The sequence below is a fragment of the Laetiporus sulphureus genome (assembly GCF_001632365.1).
Source record: "Laetiporus sulphureus 93-53 unplaced genomic scaffold LAESUscaffold_6, whole genome shotgun sequence".
In the NCBI taxonomy this organism is placed as follows: Eukaryota; Fungi; Basidiomycota; class Agaricomycetes; order Polyporales; family Laetiporaceae; genus Laetiporus; species Laetiporus sulphureus.
Window position 1 is genome coordinate 894,735 of NW_024468515.1, and position 27,177 is coordinate 921,911.

At 51.7% G+C, this 27,177-nt stretch overlaps 6 protein-coding genes across 6 annotated transcripts; 3 read left to right on the forward strand and 3 right to left on the reverse strand.

Annotated features, from left to right (window-relative positions):
- Positions 1-1,400: 1,400 nt before the first annotated feature.
- Positions 1,401-11,204, forward strand: LAESUDRAFT_748044 (uncharacterized protein; the record flags this gene model as incomplete). Its single annotated transcript, XM_040911499.1, has 11 exons — positions 1,401-2,784; positions 2,843-4,273; positions 4,332-5,248; positions 5,306-8,311; positions 8,370-8,760; positions 8,810-9,937; positions 9,988-10,205; positions 10,262-10,589; positions 10,640-10,830; positions 10,887-11,134; positions 11,179-11,204. The coding sequence occupies exons 1-11, from the start codon at positions 1,453-1,455 to the stop codon at positions 11,202-11,204; spliced, it is 9,216 nt and encodes a 3,071-aa protein (XP_040767878.1). The 5' UTR covers positions 1,401-1,452.
- Positions 11,205-11,534: 330 nt separating this feature from the next.
- On the reverse strand, positions 11,535-14,364 carry LAESUDRAFT_741699 (Pkinase-domain-containing protein; the record flags this gene model as incomplete). Its single annotated transcript, XM_040911151.1, has 6 exons — positions 11,535-11,823; positions 11,881-12,065; positions 12,127-12,276; positions 12,337-12,716; positions 12,777-13,297; positions 13,348-14,364. 6 exons carry the CDS (start codon positions 14,362-14,364, stop codon positions 11,740-11,742), a joined length of 2,337 nt encoding a protein of 778 aa, XP_040767879.1. The 3' UTR covers positions 11,535-11,739.
- Positions 14,365-18,626: 4,262 nt separating this feature from the next.
- LAESUDRAFT_810410 (PBD-domain-containing protein) lies at positions 18,627-19,518 on the reverse strand (the record flags this gene model as incomplete). Its single annotated transcript, XM_040914220.1, has 2 exons — positions 19,018-19,518; positions 18,627-18,842 (listed from the first exon to the last, which is right to left on the reverse strand). The coding sequence occupies exons 1-2, from the start codon at positions 19,348-19,350 to the stop codon at positions 18,627-18,629; spliced, it is 549 nt and encodes a 182-aa protein (XP_040767880.1). The 5' UTR covers positions 19,351-19,518.
- A 363-nt stretch (positions 19,519-19,881) lies between these two features.
- LAESUDRAFT_722309 (uncharacterized protein) lies at positions 19,882-20,507 on the forward strand. Its single transcript, XM_040908182.1, has 2 exons — positions 19,882-20,221; positions 20,278-20,507. Exons 1-2 carry the CDS (start codon positions 20,129-20,131, stop codon positions 20,338-20,340), a joined length of 156 nt encoding a protein of 51 aa, XP_040767881.1. The 5' UTR covers positions 19,882-20,128; the 3' UTR covers positions 20,341-20,507.
- A 406-nt stretch (positions 20,508-20,913) lies between these two features.
- On the reverse strand, positions 20,914-22,150 carry LAESUDRAFT_735107 (uncharacterized protein; the record flags this gene model as incomplete). Its single annotated transcript, XM_040910563.1, has 4 exons — positions 20,914-21,208; positions 21,266-21,605; positions 21,662-21,881; positions 21,935-22,150. 4 exons carry the CDS (start codon positions 22,148-22,150, stop codon positions 20,914-20,916), a joined length of 1,071 nt encoding a protein of 356 aa, XP_040767882.1.
- A 1,493-nt stretch (positions 22,151-23,643) lies between these two features.
- LAESUDRAFT_722311 (uncharacterized protein) lies at positions 23,644-25,756 on the forward strand. Its single transcript, XM_040908183.1, has 21 exons — positions 23,644-23,752; positions 23,806-23,969; positions 24,026-24,104; positions 24,158-24,171; positions 24,230-24,266; positions 24,319-24,380; positions 24,446-24,455; positions 24,514-24,531; positions 24,583-24,608; positions 24,663-24,688; positions 24,744-24,787; positions 24,846-24,870; positions 24,928-24,939; positions 24,995-25,010; positions 25,068-25,113; positions 25,166-25,266; positions 25,338-25,397; positions 25,453-25,480; positions 25,534-25,597; positions 25,657-25,681; positions 25,729-25,756. Exons 2-21 carry the CDS (start codon positions 23,896-23,898, stop codon positions 25,730-25,732), a joined length of 771 nt encoding a protein of 256 aa, XP_040767883.1. The 5' UTR covers positions 23,644-23,752; positions 23,806-23,895; the 3' UTR covers positions 25,733-25,756.
- The last annotated feature ends 1,421 nt before the right edge of the window (positions 25,757-27,177 follow it).

Sequence of the window (27,177 nt, forward strand, 5' to 3'; positions counted from 1 at the left end):
TCTTTGTGAACTCCTGCCATCCGAACTGAAGCCTTCGCAGGCAGGCCACTTCGATTAGGCGTGCTCAATTCTTAGAGTTCGGCACGCCAGTTCAGTTCGTCGACCTCAAATACCAAAGGAACGGCGATGCCGAGCAAATGCCGAGAATTACATAAGCAAATGTGGCTGTTGAGATGTCCGGCAGTTAATTCTATCTTTGGGACATTCCTACATTTCTTGTGTGAATTGCTGCTTGTGTAAACCCCAAATTGCGATGCGGACATCCCTGAAAAGAAGACTGCACACCCACAATCTTCTCACGGTTTGTGGTGTCCAGCTGCAGACAACCTCGGCGGGGATCACAGTGACGAATGGCTGTGTATCTCACTCTCACAAAGTCACAACATAGATGAGGAACAATAATGACATTGACAGCAGCTACTGCATGGTCCTGCATATTGCTGTCATCAAATGTGCTGTGATAGTCTGTGTAATTATTGCTTGGAAGCATTTCAACATTCAGGCTAAGCAACTCTGTGCATACATGTTGCAATCCATGGTAAACCAGAGCACTAGGGAAGGTGCGACGGGAGATGGCAATAAAAACCGAGAAAATGTAAAGCAATCCTTCGGAAATAATCTCGCCACTCCTGTTCCCTGCCTAGCGTTCCCACGAGCCACTTGGCTTACATAATACTCGGCATCTGCTCGGCATCGCCGTCCCCTTGGTATTTGAGGTCGACGAACTGAACTGGCGTGCCGAACTCTAAGAATTGAGCACGCCTATTGTGAACAAGTGTTCTCTGCTTCCTATATCAAACATGCGTTCCTTTTCGCTGATGCGAACTATAAATATTTGTTCCGTTGCCATGTATTACATGAAATATAATATTTGGATCTATCCCTATCATACACATATGACTGAATGTGAATTAATGATCGATAGCAAAGGGACGGCAAGGAGGAAATATCAAGGGGATGTACGGCGAACCTAAACCATGACGGACTTCATTGATAAAGTCCTCACTTCTCAAAGTTGCCCAAACAACTGTTGATTAGACAGTCGTTTGTGATTTGCTCTTGGCGCGTCACCAGAACCGATGCAGAGTGGAAAGCAACTGCTCGGGCAGAAAGGCGCCAACTAGACAGACGTACCAGAGGTGACGTGTACTCAGAAACAAGGAAATTGAACTGCTGACGTCCACGTTGACGACGATGCTCTTGGCATTGAGAAACGAATACGTTTCACTTCATACAGCAAAGAAAGAAGGTAGTTGATGAGAGAGGGACGATGGAGTGCAAGCGTTTAAAAAAATCACAAATTTATGCCCGGACGTGCTAGTGGGCGCCAATCAGCGCGTACCAAACATGCGCAAGCATCCCCGCACGCGTTTGTGGCAAAGCGACTCGGACTGTTGTCCAAGACCGACTCTATTTTGTGGCTCTCATCTCTTGCGGCTCATACGAGCTGACATGGGCTCCGCTTCCAACTTGAATGATGTTCTCAAACTTCTTAGCAGCGAAAAGGTGAAAGATCGTCAGGAAGGTTTTGCGGGCCTCCGTGTTGCTTTCGAGTCGAACTCCGCCGTGCTCAACGTCGACCCAGGAAAGGCATGGGGAGTAATCTTCCACAAGCTATCCATTGCCGTACTCAGCGAAAAGAGTGCCCACGTCAAGAAAGGCGGACAAACTGGTATCGCCGCTTTCCGCAGAGTCAACGATGCTGCAAACACCGTTCGTTGGCTGACTGAACGGAGTGTTCGGAGGTGGAACAAGAAGGTTGTTCACAATGTGCTCGATCACTTACTAAAGACTATGATGCATAAAGGTGCACTGTATACTCCGATAGCTTTGGAATATGTCAAGGCAATACGGTGCATTCTAAGTTGGTCGCCACATCTGGACCATTTAGATGTATCGACTTGGGTCGGGTTGCTCGAAACGGCCTTCAATGTTGTCCTCGAGGATCCTGTCACAAGAAAGTTGGAGAATGACATGGAGGCATCACAGCATCGCTCAGAAAATGCTGAAGACTCGAATTCAGGTACCGACAGCATACCGGGAGATGACGAAGTTGACGATGGTGGTATGTCGTCCACCTACATCGCCACTAGGAAGCGGAAGCATAGAAGAGTAAATCAGAGGCTCCAGCACTCTACTCCTCATCGCAGTCCTGCTCCGAAGCTTCAGCCTGTGAATCCAGAGCAAGTTGAATTCATGGCTATCATTGCCCTCCTTCTGCAATCATCGTCTTCACCTCTGCTCTCGAAAGACTATGATTATCTCCCTGCTGCCCTATACGACCGGCTCGCTCGGTTCATACATATGTATCCCGTGGATTCATCGCTCCATCACGACTATCTCGTCACTCTGAACGCTGCCATATCTCATCTCGCACTGAACAAACGCTCCCTCACGGTCAAACTAGCCCTAGAAACGTGGGACGGACTATTACGGCTGTGGAATACCAAGCATCAAAGCATGAAACAGGGACTGGTGGGGATACTACGAGCTCTCTTCCCATTCTTGCTAGAGGTGGAAACGGACGGAGACGATACGAATATTGCGCAATGCGGTGACAGCCTTGCTCACCTGTGGCAGCTCCTTGTGGGCGAAGCAGATAACCGCTGGACCGCGAGCGGTCTTTCGATAGATTGCTTACGTTTGGAGCTTGCTCGAGATGATCATGACACCGAAGGTAGTGCAGCATTCGTGGCGAAGACGTTCCTATATGGGTGGCATTTTGATGCAAATCAAGCACTAGCATGGGCTATGCTCGAATTGCAAGCAGACTGTGCAGCGAAGGTACGTACATCTCCATCATCCAAGTTGTTACTGTCCGACTCATAAGTTAACCCTGAAGTTGTACGAGTTCGGCGAGTCCGTGCATCATCTGACGGCAGGTCCAGGTCGAACTGCAGGCAAGCGGCTCAAGGCTGAAAACCCTGTTCAGTCACTGTTAGCCCTGATAAGGGCGCAGTCGACATCTAATGCTCGCGTCTACCACCTTCAAAGCCTATTGTTCATCATCGACAGGCACTGGCACATTTTCCATGATGGTTTACAGCGGGATATACTAGAAGCCATGCTCCAGCTTGTAGCCCATGACGACGCTGTCGTTCAATCCTGGGTTTTCCTTTGCTTTGCAGGTATTGCCAATGCGGTTCGCACCACCCCTCACCAATCATCACCGACTGAAATATGGGATTCGGTCTGGACTCATGCCATGCGACGAACAAATGTTTCCGTCGTATGCCGGGCTGCATGCCACGCAGCAGCGGTCCTTCTTCTCAATGCCGACAACCTTCTGACATCACAACAAGTCCTAGCCGAGATTGAGTCCGTGGCCAAGGACCTCGAGGTACAAGGCCCTACGCTCCCGTACGACTCCGTTTGCTCGTTCTTAGTCCTTTGCCTTCGTGCTGCCAATCAAGACATACGCATGTTTAGGATGCAAATGGAAGACAAAATCTTGACTTGGCTAATCAACAACTGGCAGGTGGCACGGGTGAAGAGGACACGAATGTTGCCATATAATGCGGGTGACCTGTTGATGCTTCTAGAGAGCATTTGCGGGCTCTCTTCTCGATGTGATTTGGTTTGTGGGACGTCGTTGCCAGAATGCTCGATCGTGAACACAATGCGCGATTATCATGACGTGGCTGTGATCCGAGAATTCTTCCTTCATGCTCACATTCCTCCGCTCAGCGGTCAGGTTGGGCAATTTTCCAACTTGTCACGTCCGCTGGCCAGTTCGGCTGTTGAAGCAGCATTGGCTTCTGCCACCAACAATGTGGAACAAGACCTGATCCAGCCACGCAATCGAGAGCGTCGAATATCCGCCTTCTTCGTCAAGTCCTTAGAGTTGCTGTTCTCGAGCTGGGAAGGCAGCGGGGAATCCTCCGGCAATATGTTTTCTGAAAACGTCAGATCTTGTCTTGACTTCACCGTTACCGCCATGCTCTTTGAAGCCACATTAAATGCAAACGGCATACAACCGCATCGTCGCGTCATCCAAGCCGCATGCAGGTTGACTGGGGTCATAGCTCCTTCCATTCATGATCGCCGCTGGTCCTCTGACGAGAGAAAACTCATACTGGAAGGACTTCAACCTCTGGTGCTTGCGAGGGAAACTTCGCGAGATGTTGCAGCTTGGGAGATCTTGCTTCTTCCAAATGAAGGATCTGGAATCAGAATGCAGAGGCTGCGAAAGCTTAGGCCAAAAGTCCCCCTAACAGCCCAAAGTGCCACTGGACGACTCGATCTTCAACGCCTGATTTTCCAACACGCCGACGTAAGCATTCCGGCAGCGCTCTCCACAATACTGAGACTTACCGTTGATTCATTTGTAGGCGCAGGATATGTCCGAATGTATTTTGAAGGCGCTGCGCAAAACCCTTCATTCTCTGCTTCCAGTACCAATAAGCGAAGATCGCAGCAGCCATACGATTGATATCGATGATGGCTTTGCGCCAGTGCGAACCAGTCAGACCGCAACACCACAAGGCCGCAGAAACTTGCACTTAGATCAAGGCGGTATTGAGCTTTGTGTGACTGGACTTGCGGTCATCCCTGCCTTGCAGTGCGCATCTGACGAACCGACACGTGATGGAGACCTAACGCAGCTGGTCTTAGATCTTGCAGATGAGGCCTTCTTCCTTGTTGCTCCTGTTTTCCTCAATCACGTTCGCCAGCGAACGTTGAGCATCAGTTCAACTGTCATGGGCGAGTGGCTGGAAAAGTTGGGATCTCTATTGACCCCATACGAGTACAGCAGAAGCGAAAAACTTCAGCTTCTGGCCTTAGAATTCCTTGAATCTACAATGCACTTGTGGCTACAGCCGAGGCTCGCTTCCAGTGAGGTTGGCTGGAGAATTGGCGAACTATGGAGATGGTTCCACGATACGCTGTCGGAAGGCTATATCGGCTCATGGAAGATACGAGATCGGCTAGTACAATTTCTCAATATCTACCTGATGCGCGATCCAGGTCAGGTAGGGTGGAAAACCTGTACGGACGATGGAGAAGGTGAAAGTCAATCGCAGAATGCAGTCTTTGACCGGAGAAAAAGCGAAGAGCAACAGAAAAATAAGCCTTCCATTTCTCCCATAGCAATTCTATCTACTCGCAGTGCTGACGACGACATCCGAGTGCGCTTTCGTGCCGCTGTCGCAAACGCTCGTTTATTCTCTATAGCTCATGAAGTAGGACAAGATGCATTCCAGCTGTATAACGCAGTGAAGGAACATTTGAGCAACATCATTGAAGAGTACGTAATCATCTCGTATCTGATACAATTTGCTTACTGACGTGTCAATCTGTATAGCTACGAGCACATCGTTTCACGTCTACTCTGCTTAGGGAATATCATGATTGTGAACTCCGCCGTGAGACATGGTCCATACTGGCATTTATTAGAGACCTGTCTTTGGACACCGGCTTATACCAAACATATACATGCCATACTGGCGGGAGTTGCGGAGAGGTTGGGTCTCCTGCGGTTGTCCGACCTATTCGAAGCCTACGCTTCTCAAATAGCGTTCTCAGTCCGCCAAGCTGGAAATGACCTCTTGCAATTCCCTCCCGAAGTCTTAGGCTATCAGGACAGGAGACAATGTGTAGCCGCTGGTTTCCGGTCCTTCACCCCTGCAAATCTATTAGCGGAGGATTTGCATTCATCTAAGGACCGTGTCGATGGCTACCAACTCTTCGTGGGTCATTGCAAATTTCTACAGAAATCTGTGGCCGACGGTATTCGGGAGTGCTTCGCGGATATCGTTGGCATTCAGATCGTCTTCTGGATGGACTGTCATCCTGGTTACGTGCAGAATGCGTCACACGAATTAGAGGAATCGTTGATGGAGAAGACGCGGATGCTTGGAAAGGGCGATGAATTCGGTCACCACCTCAGGCGTAACATTGACTCCGTCGTTAGTGCCATTCTCGGGACACTGAAAGACCAAGGCCATTCACTCGACGGACCCATCGTCGGGGGACTCAAGTGCACTCAATGCGACGAAGTCGCTATTCAAACGTTCCTTCACTTGTCTTGTTACAGAGATCTCCACAGTTTGCAATTGCACCCTCCCAAAGCACCCTGCTTCAGTACGCAGACTGTACTAGAATCCTTGAAGTGGCTAAGTGTCCGAGTGCCTGAGGCCTCCACTGCCGCGATCACCTACCATATTCTACATCGCACGTACGCGGAATTGCAACGCTGCCCGCTTGTCAATGAGCAGATCAGACTGCTTAACGGCATATGCATTTGGATAGCCATTCATGCCGATCATTTTCAAGACCACACTTTGCTGAGGACACTAGGTAACATGGCTACCGCAATTATAGTGCAACCAGATCTCGCTCGAGCTGCTCAGTCCCTACTACAGTGGACTCTCAATGCCTATGATCGCAACCCCGAACGGGACACACGCATTCCAGACATGCTAATACGGACAAGTTACGCAGCTATCGAATACCTTCAAGACACAGGCGAGCTTCTAACGGAAAGCATCGGCCGTGACCTATTGTCCTGGTCAGAGAATGAGGCGTTGACTCTTTGTAACAACGTGGTGCTCAAGCAACAGGTCATTCAAGCCCTCGCAGCCTGGCCGCGGGACTTGCCTCCTGACTTGCAGGCCCTGCGAGACGAGCTTACATCACAAGAGATTTCCTCTATCCTATCCGGTGACCGACTTTCTAGCAACAAGTTCCGCCTAGTCCGTAGACTTCGTGATGTAGCACTTCAGACCCACAACCGAGATGAAAGGCAATTCCAGTTCGATTTCTGGCATCTTAAAGAGTACCTACCGAATCCCGCACAAGTACTTGATGACGATATCGACGCGTTTGCCGAACTCTTGCTACTCAATCATGCACATGTCAGCGACCTCGGCCACGAAAATTCTCGGCATCATAATATGTGCACTATGCATGTCTCCTTCCGAAATAGGGATGTGAAGGTCCCGGAAGCTGCCCATCGCGCTATCCTTTGGTATCTTCTAAGATCGCTCGATGCCGTTCCTGAGGAACTAGTGCACGATGCCTATCGTATACTGCGGTCCGTGGTTTCAACCCTCGACGTGGATGTCACGAATTCCTATGCATGGTACCACGACTACGATGGGGATCTGACCTTCATGATTTCATATCCAACGAGTATTTCCTCGAGACCTCTTCACGATTTGACAGAGGGCTTAGCTTCAGAGGACCTTCTTGATTGTGCTACCGATTTTACAGTCTGGATACCCCGCGTGACAAGTTTACTCTGCGATACGCTATCAACTCAGGACATTTTCTACTCTCCTTTAGTGCACATGCTAAAGACGAACTTCCACTTCGCTCAGCAAATCTTACCTATTTTGGTTTGCACACTGCTGCACCGAGAACGCGAAGCCAATCCATCTAGTGCTCAACTGCCTTTTCGAGATGCGTTATCAAACTACTTCACTCTGGTGCTTGTCAGGGAGGACGCGAGCAGCTCTTGTGTGGGTGCTATAGTTGAAGTAGTGCTCCATCTCCGGTATTTCAATCCCCCCGATGCACTCGAGCGTAGGAATCCTCTCGCGTATGACGGTTGGCTTCAGATAGATCACACACTGTTGAGCCAGAACGCAATCAAATGTGGGGCGTTCACGACTGCTCTCCTCTTCCTCGAACTGGCAGCCGAATACTCCACAGGGCCGCTGTCCAGCACAACTGCAACTGAGCAAATTCTCTTTGACATCTACAGCCACATCGACGAGCCAGATGGGTTTTATGGGATTGAAACTCATGATTTGAACCATTTTCTCGTAAAGCGACTGCACCACGAGCGGCAATGGGACAAAGCTTTCCGCTTTCACGGAGCGGCACTGGAGGCAAAACCTCATAGTGCAGATGATGCTCAGGGAATCACACAGGCTATGCATGCTTTCGGGTTTGACCGTCTCGCTATGACGTCGGTGGTGCAGACCTCTTCAGCATCAGAAGGGGGTGGCCATGTGCCTTCCATGATGTACCATCTCGGCTGGCGAACAGAAACGTGGGATCTTCCGCAACAGAAAGCGGGGTGTAACCCCGGGACCCCGCTCTACTTCGCTTTGAGAGCCATACATCGCGAACGCGACACGAACGTAATCGACCGTGTCGTTCGTCAAGCATTGACAGATGAGCTTCAACAACTGCGAGGCCTTGGAAACGAGAATTTGTCCGGGGTGCGGCAAACCGTCCGGAATATCATGTGTCTGAGGCAGATCAGGCAATGGAGGCAGCAACCAATACAGACTTTATTGCTCGCCAAGATCGAGGACGAGAACGAATGGGATGTGCTTGCTAACTTGGATGACGGATTCGAGTGAGCGCATTCCTTCATGTCATTTCCGAGGCACACAACTGACAATTGGTCGTGTTAGTTTCGATGATGCGGAGGGTATAATCGCAACACGCGCCTCCTTGCTAACCGCTGCTAGGCAGAAGGAACAGCGCGAACAGATCGGGAATCTGTTGTCATCATTTTGTCGCTGTCTCGTTAGCATCGAGAGGAGGTGTCTCCTTCGCTTATCTGAGCTAGCACGCGACGCAAATGTCTCCCAGATCTCTCTCAATGCAGTGATGAAAGCACAGGCACTTGGAAGCCACGCTGACTCGGACGTCTCCCTTGAGTTTGCCAACGTTTTATGGCTAATGGGAGAACCAAAAGTGGCGGTGCAATCTCTAGCTAATCTGCTAGTAGCCACACTCCCTGATACCTCGCTGCGGGCCTTGCACGACAAGCAACACAGAGCAAAGCTCCTCTCCCGTATGGTATGTAATAACACTACTGGTGTCGACTTGTCGGCTCATTAAATTTCAGGGTACTTGGACGTTTGAGGCTTCCCTCGAGAAACCAGAGGATATCAGGACCCGTTACTTCGACGCAGCTTTGAGCTTGTTACTTGACAGTCAGGATCAATATCCGAAACCAGCCGATGGCGAAATCCTACATGAGTACGCCATATTCGCGGAGCGGCAGTATCACTCAATAGCGAACTCTCCGGATGCTCTCAGGTGGAGGGTATACGTGGATCGTAAGAAGGAGGAAATCAAGCAACGTGCATATCAGATCAGGAAAACTCAAGTCGGTACAAAAGAACACCAAGAGTCCACAAGAGCGTACAATAAAGCCACACAATTATTGAAGCAGGACGAAGCAAAATTCGCAGATCACAATCGCTCGCGAGAGTCATTCCTTGCGTTGGCAATTGACATGCATTCACGCTGTCTTAATGCTACCGATATGTTCGACGACGATTGCGTGATCAGACTGTGCTCATTATGGTTTGCGAACTTTGAAGAGTCAAACGCGGCGTTGGCAATCGATGCAGCCCTAGATCGTGTCCCCTCCCATAAATTCCTCTTCTTGGCCCATCAGCTAACCGCCCGATTATCGAAGATACTACCGGAAACCTCCTTCAACCAGGAATATCTCCAGAAGCTGCTAGCCCGGATGTGTCAGGAGCATCCGTTCCATAGCTTGTATCAAGTATTCTGTCTTGTGTCAGAGCAAGTCGACACTCAGAATGGTGCATCTGCTAGAAGACAATCTGGACGCCATGATTCTCCCTCGGCTCGAGCAGAGAGAGCTGCCGCTGCGGTAGAAATACTTGATCGTCTGCGCAATGATTCATCAAGGCGAGATTGCGTACGAGACGTGGAGAAAGTGTTCAACGCATCCCTTCAGTGGGCAAAATTTCCTATCAAAGATAGCCAGAAGAAAAAGTCCAAGGCTTCTTTGCGCATACCGGACGATCAGCCCATACTGCAACTTCAGTCTATCCGCGTGCCAGTCACAACCATCCGTACACCTGTCGACCGGACGACGGAATACAAGGATTGTATATGGATCAGCCACTATGAGTCCACCTATACTACTGCTGGAGGTGTCAATCTACCCAAGATTTCGGTTTGCGTCGGAAGCGACGGCAAAAAGTATAAGCAGTTGGTGAGTAAGAATGTCTCTGTTGCGCCATAAAACGGCTAAGCATTCCACAGTTCAAGGGAGAAGGTGGTGACGATCTACGGCAAGATGCTGTCATGGAACAAGTATTTGATTTGGTGAATGTCATCCTGCGCCGCGATCGTGAAACGAGAAAGCGGGACCTGGGAATTCGAGGTTACAAGGTTATCCCGCTTGCTGCTCAAGCAGGCGTGCTGGAGTTTGTCCAAGACACTACACCTCTAGCTATATGGTTGAACCGTGCGCACATAGTGTGAAGCTCGCGTTGCCTTCCCACTGGTGCCAATTCTCACGCATCCTTCTCAACAGCTACAGACCGAAAGACCTGCACCCTAATGAGGTGCTCGAACAATTGTCTAAGAAACACGCTGAATGCAAGCACGAGCGCGGACCCTTACTGCAGTTGTTCCTTGAGCTGCGCAAGCGCTTCAAGCCTGTGATGAGGCATTACTTCAGAGAAAGACACAAGTCCCCAACGCGCTGGTTCGCAATGCGCTTGAAGTACGCTCGCAGCGTGGCTGCCACGTCCATTGTTGGACACGTTCTCGGACTGGGAGATAGGCACACCTCCAATATTCTGTTGGACAATATCACTGGAGAAGTTGTGCACATTGATCTCGGAATTGCGTTTGAGCAGGTCAGTGCGTACACGGTCAATCCGGGACTACATACTCATCATGCGTTCAGGGGAAACTGTTACCGGTCCCCGAGCGGGTGCCCTTCCGTCTCACAGCTGACATGGTGGATGGTCTGGGTATCTCAGGAACGCAAGGCGTTTTTCATAGATGCGCCGAAGAGACCCTGCGAGTACTGCGCGATCAGTCGGAGGTCATCTTGACTGTTCTGGAAGTCTTCAAATATGACCCTTTGCACTCTTGGTGCGTGCTCTGCTACACTACCTATGGACTATGCTCATTTCTGTATGAAACCCCAGGACGGCGAGCGAATTAAAAGTCAAGCGTGTCCAGGGCTCTACCAGCGAAGCTGCTTCGCGATTGACTGACGAAGCATTCCGCTACGCTATCGGGATTGATCTAGCCAGCGGTACTGCGCACGAAGCAGCTGACCGCGCGCTTTCGGCTGTCAGCCGCAAATTGGACAAGACCCTCAGCGTTGAATATACGGTGAATGAGTTAATCTCCGAGGCTACTGACCCAGGCAATCTTGCTCAGATGTATCAAGGTGCGTCTACCTCTATTACCGCCCGTGAAATTGCTCAATTGCAGGATCAGGCTGGGGTCCATACTTTTGATCTATCTGTTCCTGATCTGTTTCATCTCCGTCGCATTGATCTGGTCTGTGGATGGGACACTCTATTTTTTGCATTTCTGTATCTGGCTTCGTTGTGCTTTAAGAATGTAGATTAGTTTTCGAGCTACCGTCCATCCTATCACAGAAGTAATGCATATAACTTATGATGAACCTGAAGCAACAACGGCAGAAAGTAAATGCCTGTACAACTTCGTTTCTAGAGCTGCAGCGACGCCTTTCACGCCACGAGCAGAAGATGCAAGACAGGTATTACTAGTCACGGGTATAAACCACGGACGGTGCGTATCATGTATGAATACAAGCCATAAAACCCTGGACACCGACGTACCGTACGCCGTCAGAGCGTATTGCTGCTAAACGGCCTACGACTCTCGTACGTAGAACAACATATGAGTTTCTGTGTTACCAAAGGACAACGACTGAGAGAGATCCGGAGAATTGAGCGTAGATCGATGCACGACATAACATGGTGATGAGGAGGAAATGACAACAGAACGCAAAGAGGTTTGTGTTCTCTACTTAGACTTTGCGATTTCCCGAGCAGCTTTGATGAGCGGCGCCAATGTCCGCAAAGGCTCAGATAGCTTGAAGAATGGATGCTGCAGCGTTACCGGTTGAGATCTCCGTCGAATGTACAAAGTAACATAAGGGCTTACTTGTAGAATCTCGGAGGCCGTGGGTCGCTTCTCGGCATCAACCTCCAATGTCTTAGCGAGGTAGTCGCGGAACACAGACGACAGTGCTTCCGGGTTCGCAATTGTCGGCGTCCCATTCGTCGCAATCAGATACAAAGCCTTTAGAGGATTTTGGTTCAAGTATGGAGGTTCTCCCTCAATCATTTCTGACAATCAATTATGAGCACATGGTCACTTACACTAAAATGAGGAAGTAAAGTAGCTCACCGATCGCCATGATCCCCAAACTCCAGATGTCAACCTTCGGGCCATACTCCTTGCGAGTGACAACCTCCGGGGCCATCCAATATGGCGTACCGACCATGGTTGTCCGCTTCGAGTTTGCATCCGAGATTTGAGCGCAGAACCCGAAGTCAGCTGTCAATTCAGAGACGTCACTTCAACCATCGCATACACCTGGCGTTTCCGTATACGCACTCAGCTTGATGTCCCCGTTCATACTGAGCAACACGTTATCGCTCTTGATATCCCGGTGGATGACACCATGTCGATGGAGATGCTCAAGTCCCTGCGCCGTCTCGCGTGAGACGGCCGCAATCTGGCCCTCGGACATCAAGTTTGCGGTAACGACGTCCGTCAACGAGCCACCCTCCATGTACTCCATTACGACCCACAGCTCGTTCTTATGCAAGAACGAGTCGATGTAGTTCACAATGTTCGGGTGTCGCGATGCCCGCATGACAAGAATCTCGTTGATGATAAGATCCTTCTTTGGCTGCTTGTCCAGGTCCATCTGCTTGATCGCGACGGACACGTTCGTCCCGACCTGATATGCAGTATACACACCGCCGGATGCGCTGGACCATGGCAACCTGTCAGAATGCGCATATAACGACGCACTGCAATCAAAGACTCACCCTGCACCGATCTTCACCAGACTACGGTACAGACGTGTGGGGTCCGCATCTGTGCATATTGCCTGCAGCCGCTTGACAATGTCCGCCTCTTTGTCCTTGTCCTTTTCCTTCTTCTCCCTCCGCCGCGGTGTCGCCGCCGCCACCTTCTGCAGGCTCTGCGCGGCCGGACTCTGCTGCTGCTGGGTGGGAGAGCGTCCATCGCCTCGCTCCCGCATCGACGGCGAAGCATGCAGGTCTGTGCCGGACGTGCCGGACGAAGACTTGGCGGCCTTAGGTGGAAGGGCCACAGGCGGTGGTGGCGTCTGTTGGCTCGAAGCGGGAGAGCGCGAGGCACGCGTGGTGTTGGCGCGCGCGAGACTCTCATTGGTCTTGTGGGGTTTGGAAGGAGGGAGCCGCGTGGAGGTCGACCGGTCGAGCGCCGGTGTGAGCGGCGTAGGAGGGGAGGGAGCAGCGCGGTGAGGACTAGGCGTGGATGGCGTCGGGGCAGATGATGACTTCTTTGGCGGGGGAGGTGCAACACGCTGCTATCTGTCAATATATGTAGGCTAACGAGACTAGAGATACAACTCACTGGACGGTCAAAGCCGTCATCGCTGTACCCTTTCGTCGAAGCTGGTGGCACAGGCGGAGGAGCAGATACAGCGCCCATCTTGTCCCAGACGGACGTGTCACCGCGGCCCTCCTGGTAGAACTTAACGATCTCCATGACCGCCTGGGGGTTCTTCTCCTGCTCGAGCTTGGAGATACCGCTCTCCTGGAGGAGCTGCTGCCATTCCTTGGGCAGACCCGTGAACTCGCCCGTGGACGAGTTGAAGCCAACATGGGTGAGGTGTACTGGGTCATACGGTGTGCTGATCTCTGGTCGCTTTGAGCTGTTGAGAAAATCGGACATGAAGTTGAACATGCCCTTCTTCGATTTGCCCGACGTCGTCCCGCTCCGGCTACGTACCGTGCCCCCGTTCTGGGGCGTGCTGGGAACAAGTGTGGAAGTCGAATACGAGAGCTGCTCCTGCACACCGCCCATATCCAATGGCTCCTGCGTGAGCAGCGGCTGTGACTGGATGTGCTGCGGCGTCTGCTGCTGGTCGTCGATATAGAAGATGGTGTCTGGAGGGAGACTGATGGGATCGGAAAGGCGATGGCTGGCAAGGGTGCGCTGGGTAGGGAAGAGGTCGTTCAGATTGGCGGTGTTGGCCCGCGATGGGCGAGGAGGGGGAGAAATGCCTGCCATGAGCACGGTATCACCGATGTTGGAACGGTTGGGAGCGAATGGGTCGCGACCGATTGTCTTGGAGACCGACGGCGCTGGCAGAGAGTGTTTGCGGACGGGTTTCTGAAAAGAGTTGCGGACGCGAGGAGGGCCGGTGACGGGACTCTTCGCAGCAGAGGGCGGTGCGGGCGCCTGTCTGGAGGGCGTGAAGGAGTCGTGGTGGTTGCCGACAGCAGCGTGGAGGTCGGAGGCAGCAATGAGCTCGGAGTAGTTTTGGATGGACGCTCGGCTCGCGCGGTAATATTCGACGCTGATCTCAGAGTTGCGGCTGGGCTGCGAGGTGGGGAACTGCCGTGCGCTTTGCGACGTTGCCGACATGGAAGATGGCGACGAGATGGGTGATGAGCGGTTGAAGTGTCCGTAAACGGATAGTCGACGTTTAGCGACGAGAAGGCGGACGGCGGGCTCAACGACGAGCTGATCAAGAGGCCAGTGGGTGATGGCTGTGGTCAAGATTCTCCCTTTAATGGTCCGCTATCGGGATCTCCACACGTGCGTTTACAATTCCAGTGGCTTCGTCGCCGGGCTCTATAGTGAGCACTGCAGCAACGCCAGCGACCACGTCGAGTAGATATTCCGCGAGCACAATGTGCGTGGCAGCGTCGACGTGAACGGCAACGTTGGCGACAAGCTTTAAGCAGTCTATCGATCTGTTAGCCGACGCTACTGCCCAATCCGGCCATAGCGACTCCAATCGACAATGAAACAATTCTCCGTTTCGCTCTCGACGTGCACAGCGACCGGGCATGTTCTGTCAACGTCGTGCTCTTCCATGGCAGCCATCCGCGATGATGGACGACCTCTGGTGATGGAACCCCGTAACATCTCGCCATCAATTTTCTCTCCCCATTCGAAATTAGCGTGACATCGCCCTGTGACTCGCGCTGCGCGTTTCGTGACGCGTCGCTGTGGCGGTGGGAGGCGTCCCCCAAATACGAGCAGCCTCATTGTCCTGGCGGGACAACGATGTTCACTTCGGTTGCAAGCCAACGTCCAAAATGATGTCGACGCTGAATAGGTCGCATCAGCCACGAATGACACGCAATACAATGAAGCGATGCCGGAAACAAAGGGAAAGATAACCTCGACACAAACGGTTCCCAGAGATCTCACAGACACGTTCGACTTCGGAGACAGAGTTATGTAACGGGTATGCCGATCCCCACATGAAGGAACCTATCAGTCGAGCTTCAAGCTGCCCTACTGGTAGTTATGATCCCGTCGCATCAATTGCGTGGGCCTTCCAAGTCGGAGAAACTCTCACAGAAGTGTGTAATGACCGTCACGGTGCTTTTAGGCATATCTTAACTCCAGATGTTTGGCATCAGGCCCAGTCCTTGAACGGCCTACTCATGGCGTGCGTTACTAACTCTTCGAAGGTAGCAAGAGCAGCAGCAGCTTCAGCAGTTGAACAGGTGCTAATTTTTTTAAAAAAGTCCTAGTACATTGTATTGCTTTCTCGAAGACTTGAATGCAAGAAAAGACCAGGCTAAGCGACCTTTAGACGCTCCCCACAATGCGCTGTGGCACTGAGTTTGTGCGGGGCGTGCAATGGGCGCCTATCAGCATCAACCGACGCGACGGCCACGTGACCGCGCCCGCTAGTAATGCGTTCGGCGCGAAATCCTTCTCTTGCTCTCCCAAATCACCGCATGCACAAGATTCAAGACTACTAGAACTCAGGATTTCTTGATAGAAGTACAGCTATATGACGCAACCAGCGAAACAGACGATGTCAGGGCTGCGGTCCATCAAGCGCGATTTCTCCTCGAGCAAGCTCCCCTCAGCAAGCCAGGACTCATGCATCAGCGACTCAGACGCGACCACCATCCCATGGATGCCTTCGCCACCTCAAAAGCAACTTTCTGGCCTTGAGAAGCGCTTGAAGGACATCCAAGATGCACTCAATGGCAATATCGACTCCTCGGAGAAGGTGCTCACGTCGTCGCAGAATCTGCGTGGCAACCCACTACAGAAACGATCCTCGTCCTCGCAGGATCCGCCAGCCAAGCGACGGCAACTCCCACCGAGCTGGGATCAGTCAGATCATGGCTCGAGAAAGGCGCAGTTTGCCGGACGCGTGATAGATGTGTCGCGGACACCCCAGGCGTTGGTCGTGCCTACGTCGTCCTCGTCCACAAGTGCGGCATCGGATCCGACGGCAATCTTCCTGAGTCCAGAGCAGATTCATATTTTACAGCTTGTGAAGTTTGGGGAGAGCTTGTTTTATACTGGTAGTGCAGGTGAGTGGCTATATGCGCGTTGAAGCTGAACCCGAGATATGTATGATAACGTGGCTTTCTAGGTACCGGAAAATCTGTGCTTTTGCGCGAGATAATCAAAGCTTTACGTCAAAAATATATACGGTCGCCAGATGCTGTGGCCGTCACCGCATCCACGGGTACGTGCGCTCTGCCAGCTCCTCGAAATGTTCTCAGGGCGCATATACACGCAGGTATCGCTGCGTGTAATATCGGAGGCGTAACGATCCACTCATTCGCGGGAATCGGACTGGGCCGCGAGTCGGCTGAACATCTCACGAATAAGATCAAGAGAAATAAGAAGGCCATGTCTCGCTGGCTTCGTACGCAAGTTCTCATCATCGATGAGGGTAAGACTTCCTTGAGTTATATCAACTCGAAGATGCTTACGCAAATTCTTCGGTTTAGTCTCAATGGTGGAAGGGGAGCTGTTTGATAAGCTGGCGCAGATCGGAAGTAACTTGCGCGGGAAGGCACAACAACCGTTTGGTGGCATTCAGGTGAATAGTTGCCCAACCACCTTCGCCAACATGCCTGTTGATCATTGCGTCGCGCATCAGGTCATCGTCACCGGAGATTTCTTCCAGCTACCTCCTGTCGCAAAGAATGCGAAGGTCAAATTTGCCTTCGAGGCTGAGCTGTGGGGCGAGACTGTCAAGAATACCTTTAACCTCACGAAGGTTTTCCGTCAACGCGACCAAGGTGATCGTCTTCCTCAGCAACCAAAGAACAGAGCGCCATCTGACGATTGTCGATGCCACAGAATTCGTCGACATGCTGAACGAGATGCGATTTGGGCGATTGTCTACGAATTCTATCCAGAAGTTCAAGAGCCTGGAGAGGGACATTGTCTACGAAGATGGTCTTGGCGCAACAGAGCTGTATGTCTCGCTGTTTGTTAGTTGATGATTCATGGCATCTCATGGACTTTCCAGCTTCCCGCGGCGCGAAGACGTCGAGCGGTCCAACCAGACGAGGATGGCCGGGATCCAGGGGACGATACAGCGCTTCGTAGCGTATGATGGTGGCTCGATCACGGACGAAAATCAGCGGGAGAAGATGCTAGGCAACTTCATGGCAGCGCAACACCTCGAGCTGAAGGTTGGCGCACAGGTAACGTCCGCACAGCTTCGCAGTCTATACGTTGAACTGCATGCTCGATGGCGTAGGTCATGCTTATCAAGAACCTCGACGAGACGCTCGTCAATGGCTCGATGGGCAAGGTCATCAGTTTCGTCGACCCGTCCGACATGAACGCGCTGCTCGACGTCGATCAGAACCCGGGCGACCGAGCGGCCGCCTCGTCCAAGCCTGCATCGAAGGCGGGCAAGGAGACCAAGCGCCCTGCGAGTAACGGCAGGTTGATGCCCGTGGTGGACTTCTTGCAGCCCGGTGGGAGGAGGCGGCGCGTGCTTATTCAGCCGGAGGTGTTCAAGGTCGAGCTGCCGAATGGGGAGGTGCAGGTTAGCAGGACGCAGGTGAGTGCATGAGTTTTGGATGATTGCGATGACACGATGGGAAGCTGGGTATGCGTCATGGTATAGCTGCCGTTGATCCTAGCGTGGGCGATATCCATACACAAGTCGCAGGGCCAGACGCTTGAGCGGGTCAAGGTTGATTTGCGGCGGATATTTGAGAAAGGTGGGACTGGTGTCTGTTCCGGCGTTGCATCGTCTGAACGTGTATACCTCTCACTCAGGGCAAGCGTACGTCGCGCTCTCCCGTGCTACCTCGCTTGATGGTCTGCAGGTGCTCGGGTTCGACCCCGCAAAGGTGAGCCGCATATGTTCTCTGGCATCCACACCCGATGAGCTCATTCTCTTTTTAAGGTCAAGGCACACCCGACGGTGGTCGAATGGACGAGGACGCTTCAGACGGTCCCTGATCAATAGACTTAGAGAATCACGAAACGATAATGATCATGTCGCTATCAACTGTAGCGTTCGTCAAGCATACCTAGGACCTGCCTTTCCTTTACTACTTCACTCCCTGCTGTATTTGTTTTATGTGTATGTTATTCAGCTAGAGACGAAACGCATCATGATTGCAGGCCTGAAGACGCGCATGAGTGATGGTCTTAGTCCAACGCATACTGCTCGAGCCGAAACACATCACCGATCTCCTTTGGCTGCATATACGCAACATCACAATTCCATTTGCTCATGGAGAGGAACACTTGTCAACTGTCGTACGGTTACAACATGCAGCATGCTCACTACGTGCGCTCTCAATCTGTGCCCAAAGTACACAATTGGCCACAAATACTACAGTACAACACGGTCAAATGCAAGAGTGAGGACAATGAAGAACGCTCGTCGGTTACAAGCCAGCCCTGGCTCTCGACAGCACGGAAGCAATGAGTCCGGGAACATCATTCGACTGTATGTGCACGACAACGACATCTCCAGCATCTCCAGGCAGCCCCTCGATCTGCACATCGGCGGGCTGCCAGGTGTTGGGCACGAAGAGGAGAAGGAAGCGGATCTTTCGCGGCGCCGCGCCAGGCGCATTCGTGGGCGTGATAGAGCAGATGGGCTTAGGTGTAACTCATTCTCGGAAGCAGAGGGGTATGGTTGGAGGGAATGCAGCGAGCGATGTAGCTTCAGGGATGAGTTGAACCTGTGGGCGTAATAACATGAACTGATTAATTACAAGTAATATGAGACTAGAGACACAACTCACTGGACGGTCAAAGCCATCATCGATGTACCCTTTCCGTCGAAGCTGGTGGCACAGGCGGAGGAGCAAGTACAGCGCCCATCTCGTCGAAGACGGACGTGTCACCGCGGCCCTCCTGGTAGGACCTGATAATCTCCACGACCGACTGCGGGTTCCTCTCCTGCTCGCTCTTGGAGATATCGCTCTCCTGGAGGAGCCGCTGCCATTCCTTGGGCATACCCGTGAACTCGCGCGTGAACGAGTTGAAGACAACGTGATTGAGGTGTACTGGGTCATACGGTGTGCTGATCTCTGGTCGCTTTGAGCTTTTGAGAAAATTGGACATGAAGTTGAACATGCCCTTCTTCGATTTGCCCGATGTCATGACGGTACGCTGGGTAGGGAAGAGGTCGTTCAGATTAGCGGTGTTGGCCCGCGATGAGCGAGGAAGGGGGAGATGCCTGCCATTAGCACGGTGTCACCGACGTTGGAACGGTTGGGGGCAAATGGGACGCAATCGATTGTCTTGGAGACCGACGGCGCTGGCAGAGAGTGTTTGCGGACGGGTTTCTGAAAAGAGGTGCGGACGCGAGGAGGGCCGGTGACGGGACTCTTCGCAGCAGAGGGCGGTGCCGGCGCCTGTCTGGAGGGCGTGAAGGAGTTGTGGTGGTTGCCGACATTGTTCCCTATGTGGGCAGACAATAAAATACCTCCGTCTCTGAGGGAGGAAGGTCAGGAGGTATAAAGGTCTGCTTCAATTCGCACCTGTCAGACCGTATGTGTGTCGCCTCGATTAGGAGATGCCCCAGGCCGCTGTCATGCCTCACGGATTCTCCATATCACAGAGGAGGCCTGAGGAGGCCTACCTTGCGATGTCTCCAGGACACAAATGAGCAATGCACGTGGATTGTATCAATATTCATGGTCGTTCAAACGTTCAAAACCCAAATGTCATGATTTTTTGAAATAAACCAGTGCGCAGGCTTCCTCTCCTTCCTCTCCTTATATTGGTGACTAAGGCTGCCTAACACCCTGCCGACATGGAAGATGGCCACGAGATGGGTGATGAGCGTTTGAAGCGTCCGCAAACGGATAGTCGACGTTTAGCGACGAGAAGGCGGACGGCGGGATCAACAACGAGCTGATCAAGAGGCCAGTGGGTGATGGCTGTGGTCAAGTCGACTCAGGGCAAGCGTACGTCGCACTCTCTCGCGCTGCCTCGATCGCTGCGGGTGCTCGGGTTCGATCGCGAAAAGGCGAGCCGCATATGTTCTCTGGCATCCACATCCGACGCGCTCATTCTCTTTTGAAGGTCAAGGCACACCCGACGGTGGTGGAATGGATGAGAACGCTTCAGACGGTCCCTGAACAATAGACTTGGAGATTAATCACGAAACGATAATGATCATGTCGCTATTAACTGCAGCTTTCGTCGAGCATGCCCAGGACCTGCCTTTACTTTACCACTTCACTCCCTGCTGTATTTGTTTTATGTGTATGTTATTCAGCTAGAGACGAAACGCATTGTGATTGCAAGCCTGAAGACGCGCATGAGTGATGATCTTAGTCCAATGTTTTCCGGGCTGTCCTCTTATCGTATGGTTGGTCAAAAGCCAGTATCGCATATGCATATCAGTTAGAAATAACAAACTGAGCCTTCAATATTCAATTCTCTAGCCAGCGTAAACGATGCTTTATTTTCTCCACAAATCGAGCCAAAAAATCCGACACCGATCTCCTTCGGCTGCGTATACTCAACAAACCACAATTTCATTTGCTCAAAGCTAGAGGAGAACTTGTCGACTGCTGTATAATTACAAGATGCAGTATGCTCACCACATGCACTCTCAATCCGTACCTAAAGTAAATAATCGACCATAAATACTACAGTACAACATGGTCAACTGCAAGAAAGTCTCGATGGAGGACAACGAAGAATACTCGCCAGCTACAAGCCGGCTCTAGCTCTCGACAGTACAGAAGCAATGAGCCCGGGGACATCATTCGACTGTATGTGCGCGGCGACGACATCTCCAGCATCTCCAGCCAGTCCCTCGATCTGCACATCGGCGAGCTGCCAGGTGTTGGGCACGAAGAGGAGGATGAAGCGGACCTTTCGTGGTGCCGCGCCAGGCGCATTCGTGGGCGTGATAGAGTAGGTGAGGTGCAACTCGTTCTCGGAGGCAGAGCGGTACGATTCGAGGGAATGTAGCGAGCGATGTAGCTTCAGGGATGAGTTGAACCTGTGGGCGTAATAACATGAACTGATTGATTACAAGCAATTATAGGAGGACACGCACCAATTGCATAGCCCAACCACCCTTGGGTCCTTCACGTCCCTCTCCCCCGCACGAGCCTGCTTCTCCAGCTCGGCGCGCTCGACACGCAGGCGCTCCACCTCGCGCGCGCCCTCCTTGACCTCGCTCTTCACGCGGTCTGACTTCTTATTGATATTCTGCATCTCGTCCGCAAGGTCCTGCATCTCCGTGATCTGCTCGTCGAGCCGGGTCTTGGCGGACTGCACTGTAAGCCGCGGATGCGGGTACGCTTGCCGCAAACGCGTGAGCTGCAGCCGCGCATCGAGGATCTTCTTTGCGAGGTCTGCTGCTTCGGAGGTGAGAGCTTTGGCTTTGTTGAAGTCTGCGAGAGGGATGCAAGCGTTCAGATTTGAATGCGCTGAAGTAGACTAGACTCACCTTGTTCCACAAGAGGAGCAAGCTTCCGTATATCACTATCCTTCTCCGCAAGCCGAGACTTCGCCATCCGAAGCGCTTCTTTCTTCCGTTCGTTCGCCAAGCGGAGGTTCTCGTTGTCCCCGGCGTTGATATTCGGTGCAACATCGCTGACAATCGTCTTGATGTACTGGTCTTTCGCCTTCTGCTCTAGATATTGTACCTTGAGCTTCCTGAGGAATGTCTGCGCTGGAGTTGTCAGATGGCGCGTCGCAGCGACGTCAACGCACAATGTACCATTTGCGCAGCACTGTGAACCCCGACGATGGCAGGGTCTGTGAGGCCCGCTCTGCCCTCGAAGAGCTGCGCTATCTCGCTTTCGCCCGAGTTCTGTTGGGAATCAAACTGGTCTCGGTACTCGATGAGATGCAGCCGTGTGTTCTCCAAGGTTGACTGCAGCGCGCGAGCCGCCTCGAGCTTGGCTGTGTGCTCGGCATCCAGTGAGGTGGGCATTGAACGTCTGCTCGATTGCGCGGCCTGTCGGCGGAGTCAACAGGACGGGGATTGCATTATCATTGAACATACCGACTGATCAAAGTTGAAAGGGCCGTTATCTGCCATGGCGATGCGAAGTTTCAACTTACGCGTGAGCTCGGTGGCTGATAGAAATGGACGCGTCGTGGCGCGTCAAGCACGTGCTGGAAGCGCTCGATTTCAGCGCCCACCTTGCCCTTCTCCTCCATTCTCCATCAGCTACCCTCATGTCTGCCTCATGGTAGAGCGCGACAATGTGCGGCGAAGACGAATTAACAGGACTCGTTGTTCTCAGCTTTTGTCAGACGTTTGTCCTCGCTTCCGTCTGCTTGCTGAATGTACGCCAGAAATTGTGTTTGCCATGATTGGGACGATACGAGCGTTGGGCATCCTCGGTAAGCGGGCAACAATTGGGATCCCTCTGCGATGACTCCGTCCCTTTCGCTGACCTGCATGAAAATGCGACCATCCAGACCATTAGCACGCGGAAGCGTGTTGTTTCGTACATTCCCATTTGCTTTCACGAATCTGGCGTTAGTGCTTCTGACGCTTTTTTATGAGCGGCCAAATACGTCGAAGGAATGTCTCAAACCGTAATGGAATAGATAATATACTGGATGTGATGGGTGGTCATTTGACAACATCGGTCTGCACACCAAAAGAACGGCTATCCTAGCTGGATTTTCCTCTTCTATTCAGAGCTTACGCAAGGTACAGGGACTTCCGGATAACCTCACACTAACGTATGACGGTTTTTCGGCTCTCCCCCCTCAACCACACGCATCAATATCACAGCGATCATTCGACATAATTTCCTGGAGAGTGTTTCTGCCACACGCACCCACGGTCCCGTCAGAGCATCATCTAATTGCATACAGCCACACAGGCTCTACTACTGCGGCAATATGTGCCTGCCAAGTGCAGTGCATGTAAAGATTATAATGCATTTCTCCCTGACCGGCCTATCGTAGACTGAATGCGTGGTGATGCAGGTGAACAGGTATTCCAAATGTGCTCACATGTATGTCATGCCTTCTCGTTGTGCTCCGCCACTGATTACCGCTCAGCCGCGATAGGATTATCGAAGTGACAAGTCAGGCATTGCGTGTGCCCGTTGAATGAGGCCATCTACAGGACTGACAGATCGGAGTATTCGACGTCGGGGCAAGCGACGAGGATAGCTGTTGCGGGTCGACAGTTATGACGGATCGTACCTGACGTAATCGCCAAGGTCTTGTATCATTTTCGTGGAAAACATTGCAGCAGATCTCAGGTCGACGCCACCACGCTACAATCTATTGTCGAAAAATCGTGAAGTTGCGCCAGGCTCCAGCACGCCTTGAAGCGGATGACACACAAAGGAATCCCGGATATGGTTCCAACCAATATCAACGCGCTTGCTCCCATACAGTTGTGAGACTTCTGTCATTTAGCCTGGTCAACGGTCATTGTTACTCGAATCCTCCATTCAGCAGGCATGCGGGTGTATTTGACAGATGGATCGTCGCGTCCTTGTCTACCCGCTCAATAGTGGCCTGACATTCCCACACGTGGCAGCTCGTAAGAACTAATCAATTCTTGGCAAGTCCAGCTGTCATAGCCGTCGTAAACCACGACATGACTGATAAACAGCAGGCTCCGTCCCGAAAATTATATACCCCTTCGTTCAAACACGAAGTTGCATCGTACCGCTCTAATCACTAACACCCCCCTCTGACGAGACAATGACCGCTGGATTCGATACGGACTTGAACGAATCCCTTGGCGCGTTTGTCGTCGGCGTGGCCTTAGCGTTCATGTGGGTGCCTTCATCCAACATGACCTCCAGCTTCAGACAAAAATATCGTCATGTAGGTTGTACGGTTGCGCCTTAGGACAAGCGATGCTCTACTACATCCACTATACTGCTGACGATATGTTCACGAAGGGCTTGGTACGTTTGGAACTGATGCTACACCAATTCTGCGCTGATGCCGGATTCTGCAGGTCGCTGTATTGTTGTGAGCAGAAGATGAACCACAGAGCCGCAAATGCAGGAGTTTGACAATATCTTTGCAGGCTCATCGAGACGGGTAGAAATATTTTGGACGTTCAGGTATATCAGTTCACGTCATTTTTACGTACACCGGTTCTCATAGAATGGGCAGATTCTCTGGTTGTATCTCGTCCAAAATCACGCGGACATCTTCGCTTTGTTGCATTACTCCAAGTGAGGCTTTTATTGACTGCGTGAAGCAGACATTGTTGTCTGACCTCATGACCGGTCGCACACAGTTCGTTTCTGGTGCGTGCTCTGCTCTATGCTGAATCGCCCATGTCATTTGCCAATTCTCGCTCCACAGGTTGGCCAACTGTTTACAGTGAGCATATCCGCAACCTATTGCCGATTATTCGCTTGAGGTCTATCACAGGCAATCACTGTTCTCTTGGTCCAAGTGTACACTTTCTTTCCTACTGATCCGGGGAAATAGCTCACACTACAACCCCACAGCTTCTTCATCTACAAAATATGGCAACGTGCGTGTGTTCTACTCACTGGTATCGATAGCCAATTCAGCTTAGAACCGCCTAGTTATGGACAAGGGTCGCTATCGTACAACACTCACGGCTTCTGCGGTACGAGGCAGCGTTTGTATAAACGTGATTACTTAATGAAGGACTAAAATTGCTGTAGATCGTGCTGTCACTGATATCATTCGGTATGATTTTACTGACTCTCACCGTTTTGCACGACACTGATCCTTCCTTTTTCTCAGGCGGCGGCATCGGTACGTTCCGGTTATTCTTCCGTGTGTTTCCTAATCGCTCCTTGTGGAAGCATAGGTGTCGTGGTTGGAATGTGCGTGCCGTTGTTGTCCTCAATCTTGCAAAAACGTAGACATTCTTCCCTTCCTAGTAATCAAGTCCAAGTCGACATATCAGCCTCCGAATGGGCATATTTTGTGCTTGCTATCAATTCTCCGCGCTAGATTGGTCATGCTAAAACATTCACAGAGACCTGCTTGGGTTGAGGCCGCCTTCTCCTTAGTGACCGATCTGTATATCGCAGCATCGTTGTGCATCATCCTGCGTCAATCGGGTACGGGACTCAGACCGTGAGTCCCAGTGTTCTAAGGCCAGAGGCGACCTTTCCTGATCAACGTCAATTATTCATTTCAATGTGAAGCACACAAACAATGGTGTCGATGTTGATCGCAATCACCGTTCAGCGAGGTGTTCTCCTCTTGTGTGTAGTCTTTCTATGGGATAGTCTTACTTTGCTGAAACCGCCGTCTTCGTAGTCTGGCGCAAGTCGCCTTAGTCGGGACGGTGAGCTCATATCTCAACCCGATACCAACCGTGCTTACTTTCGAACCGTGCAGCTGATCTGGAGCACGCTCTACAAAAACGAAGTCGCCTCAGCCATCTACTTCCCCGCAGGATCCAGTGAGTATAGTGGTGCAACTTCCAGTCAGGACAAACTAATGTGACTGATCTTTGCGCAGTATTCATCACGACACTGCTCGCGACGTATGTCCACGCTTATCCGCCTCGATATGTGGCTAAACAGATTTGGAGTAAGGCTGAACGTCCGCCGCACGATCAGAGCAAAGGCTGCGCAGGCCTCGTCGCATTTGCACGTCTCTGGGGTTCTCGACCCGGCACCCGTTGGGGCGAGGCTGCCTGCGACGGTGCATAGGTGCGTCGCTTGCTTCCCATCCGGAAAGTATTTGTCATGTAAATGGCGGCTCTAGTAGTATACCGATGGCAGATTTCACTACAGGCATGCGCACGCATTCATCGAGCCGGACCAAGCAAAGTAGTCTCAGGGGGAGGAGCACGGGGCTGAGTGCACTCCCAGCGTGATTGAGATTGGTGCTGTTTAGGAAGGTGGTGTATTTTCAAATCTGCGACCCCCCCCCCCCCAATTCCTTGTATATGTTACTCCCGACGATTGACTTTGAATGTGTCCTCCAAGAGTTGGCGATCTCGTGGTCACAAATGTTGAGGCTGATTTCGTGGCTTTGCACAACTGCGCGACTCGGATTTAGGTATTCACGAACCGACGCTGGCCAAGCTCATGCGCACGTTCCGCCACGATGCCTATCCCTTCATGTTTATAGAGCACACCGTCAATGCTTTCTCCACAGATCGGAATCTCCTCAAAATGAACCACATATATCGTCCTGACGATGATCGGTGACGAAGCGATCGTCAGGCTCATCGTCATGCTCATCATCATGCTCATCTTTCTTCCGGCGCTTTTATTGCCGGTGGCCCAAATGCGTTCTAGATTCAAAGCGGCAACTGCAAGATGCGGGTGCGCTTGCTTTTGAAACAGGGGCCACTGCAGGGCGTGTAGTGTATGTGGACGGCCTGAAGGTTGTGGAATGGGGATGCGGCGCAATTGCTTATCGTGTACGGCTGCGTACGGCTGCGATGTTCAGTGTGGCTAAAGGATGGACATTTAGGTTGCTGAGCGTCTCAATCCCAAAGAAGAGACTGCGGTCATGTTTGGGGAGACATTGCATGGGCTTCCTTGACGATTGGCTGCGCTTGATTTGTGGCAGAACTGCTGAAGTTACGTTAGAATGAGGTGAGTTTGCCCGTATCGAAGCAATCTGAAAGAGCGTTCGTCTATATCAATAGCCTAAACTCTAATGGCTCATATTGATTATCGAGGCTTCGAGCTTTGATATACGAAGCTCATATAGACCGCGAAGTTTGGGGGGAAAACAGGAATTTGATTTTCGGCGATTAATTGCCGCAAAGACCATGTCAAATGAACCGAACACGACAAAGTGGCGCCCCAGTGGACTTTGACGAGGCCACAGTGCAATGTCGCAATTAGAGTGCGTTGACGTATTCTGTGAAATAGTCCATGGGCAGTTCTCTTTGCAGTGAGGCCGTCATCAGTTTCGAGCATAGGCTAGTGTGGGAGACGCAGACCGCTGTGGCGGCCGACCGCTGTCAAGAATTTGACATAACAGCCAGTATTGAATGTACCAGATGCACAGAAGCACAAC

Bases quoted from the DNA above. Each gene is read 5' to 3' on its own strand.
- LAESUDRAFT_722309 (XM_040908182.1), top strand. From the start codon at position 20,129: ATGGCTGTGGTCAAGTCGACTCAGGGCAAGCGTACGTCGCACTCTCTC. The intron at 20,222-20,277 runs GCGAGCCGCATA...TCTCTTTTGAAG, and splicing joins TCGGGTTCGATCGCGAAAAG to GTCAAGGCACACCCGACGGT.
- LAESUDRAFT_722311 (XM_040908183.1), top strand. From the start codon at position 23,896: ATGACCGCTGGATTCGATACGGACTTGAACGAATCCCTTGGCGCGTTT. The intron at 25,267-25,337 runs GTGAGTCCCAGT...TTCAATGTGAAG, and splicing joins TCGGGTACGGGACTCAGACC to CACACAAACAATGGTGTCGA. The intron at 25,598-25,656 runs GTGAGTATAGTG...ATCTTTGCGCAG, and splicing joins CTACTTCCCCGCAGGATCCA to TATTCATCACGACACTGCTC.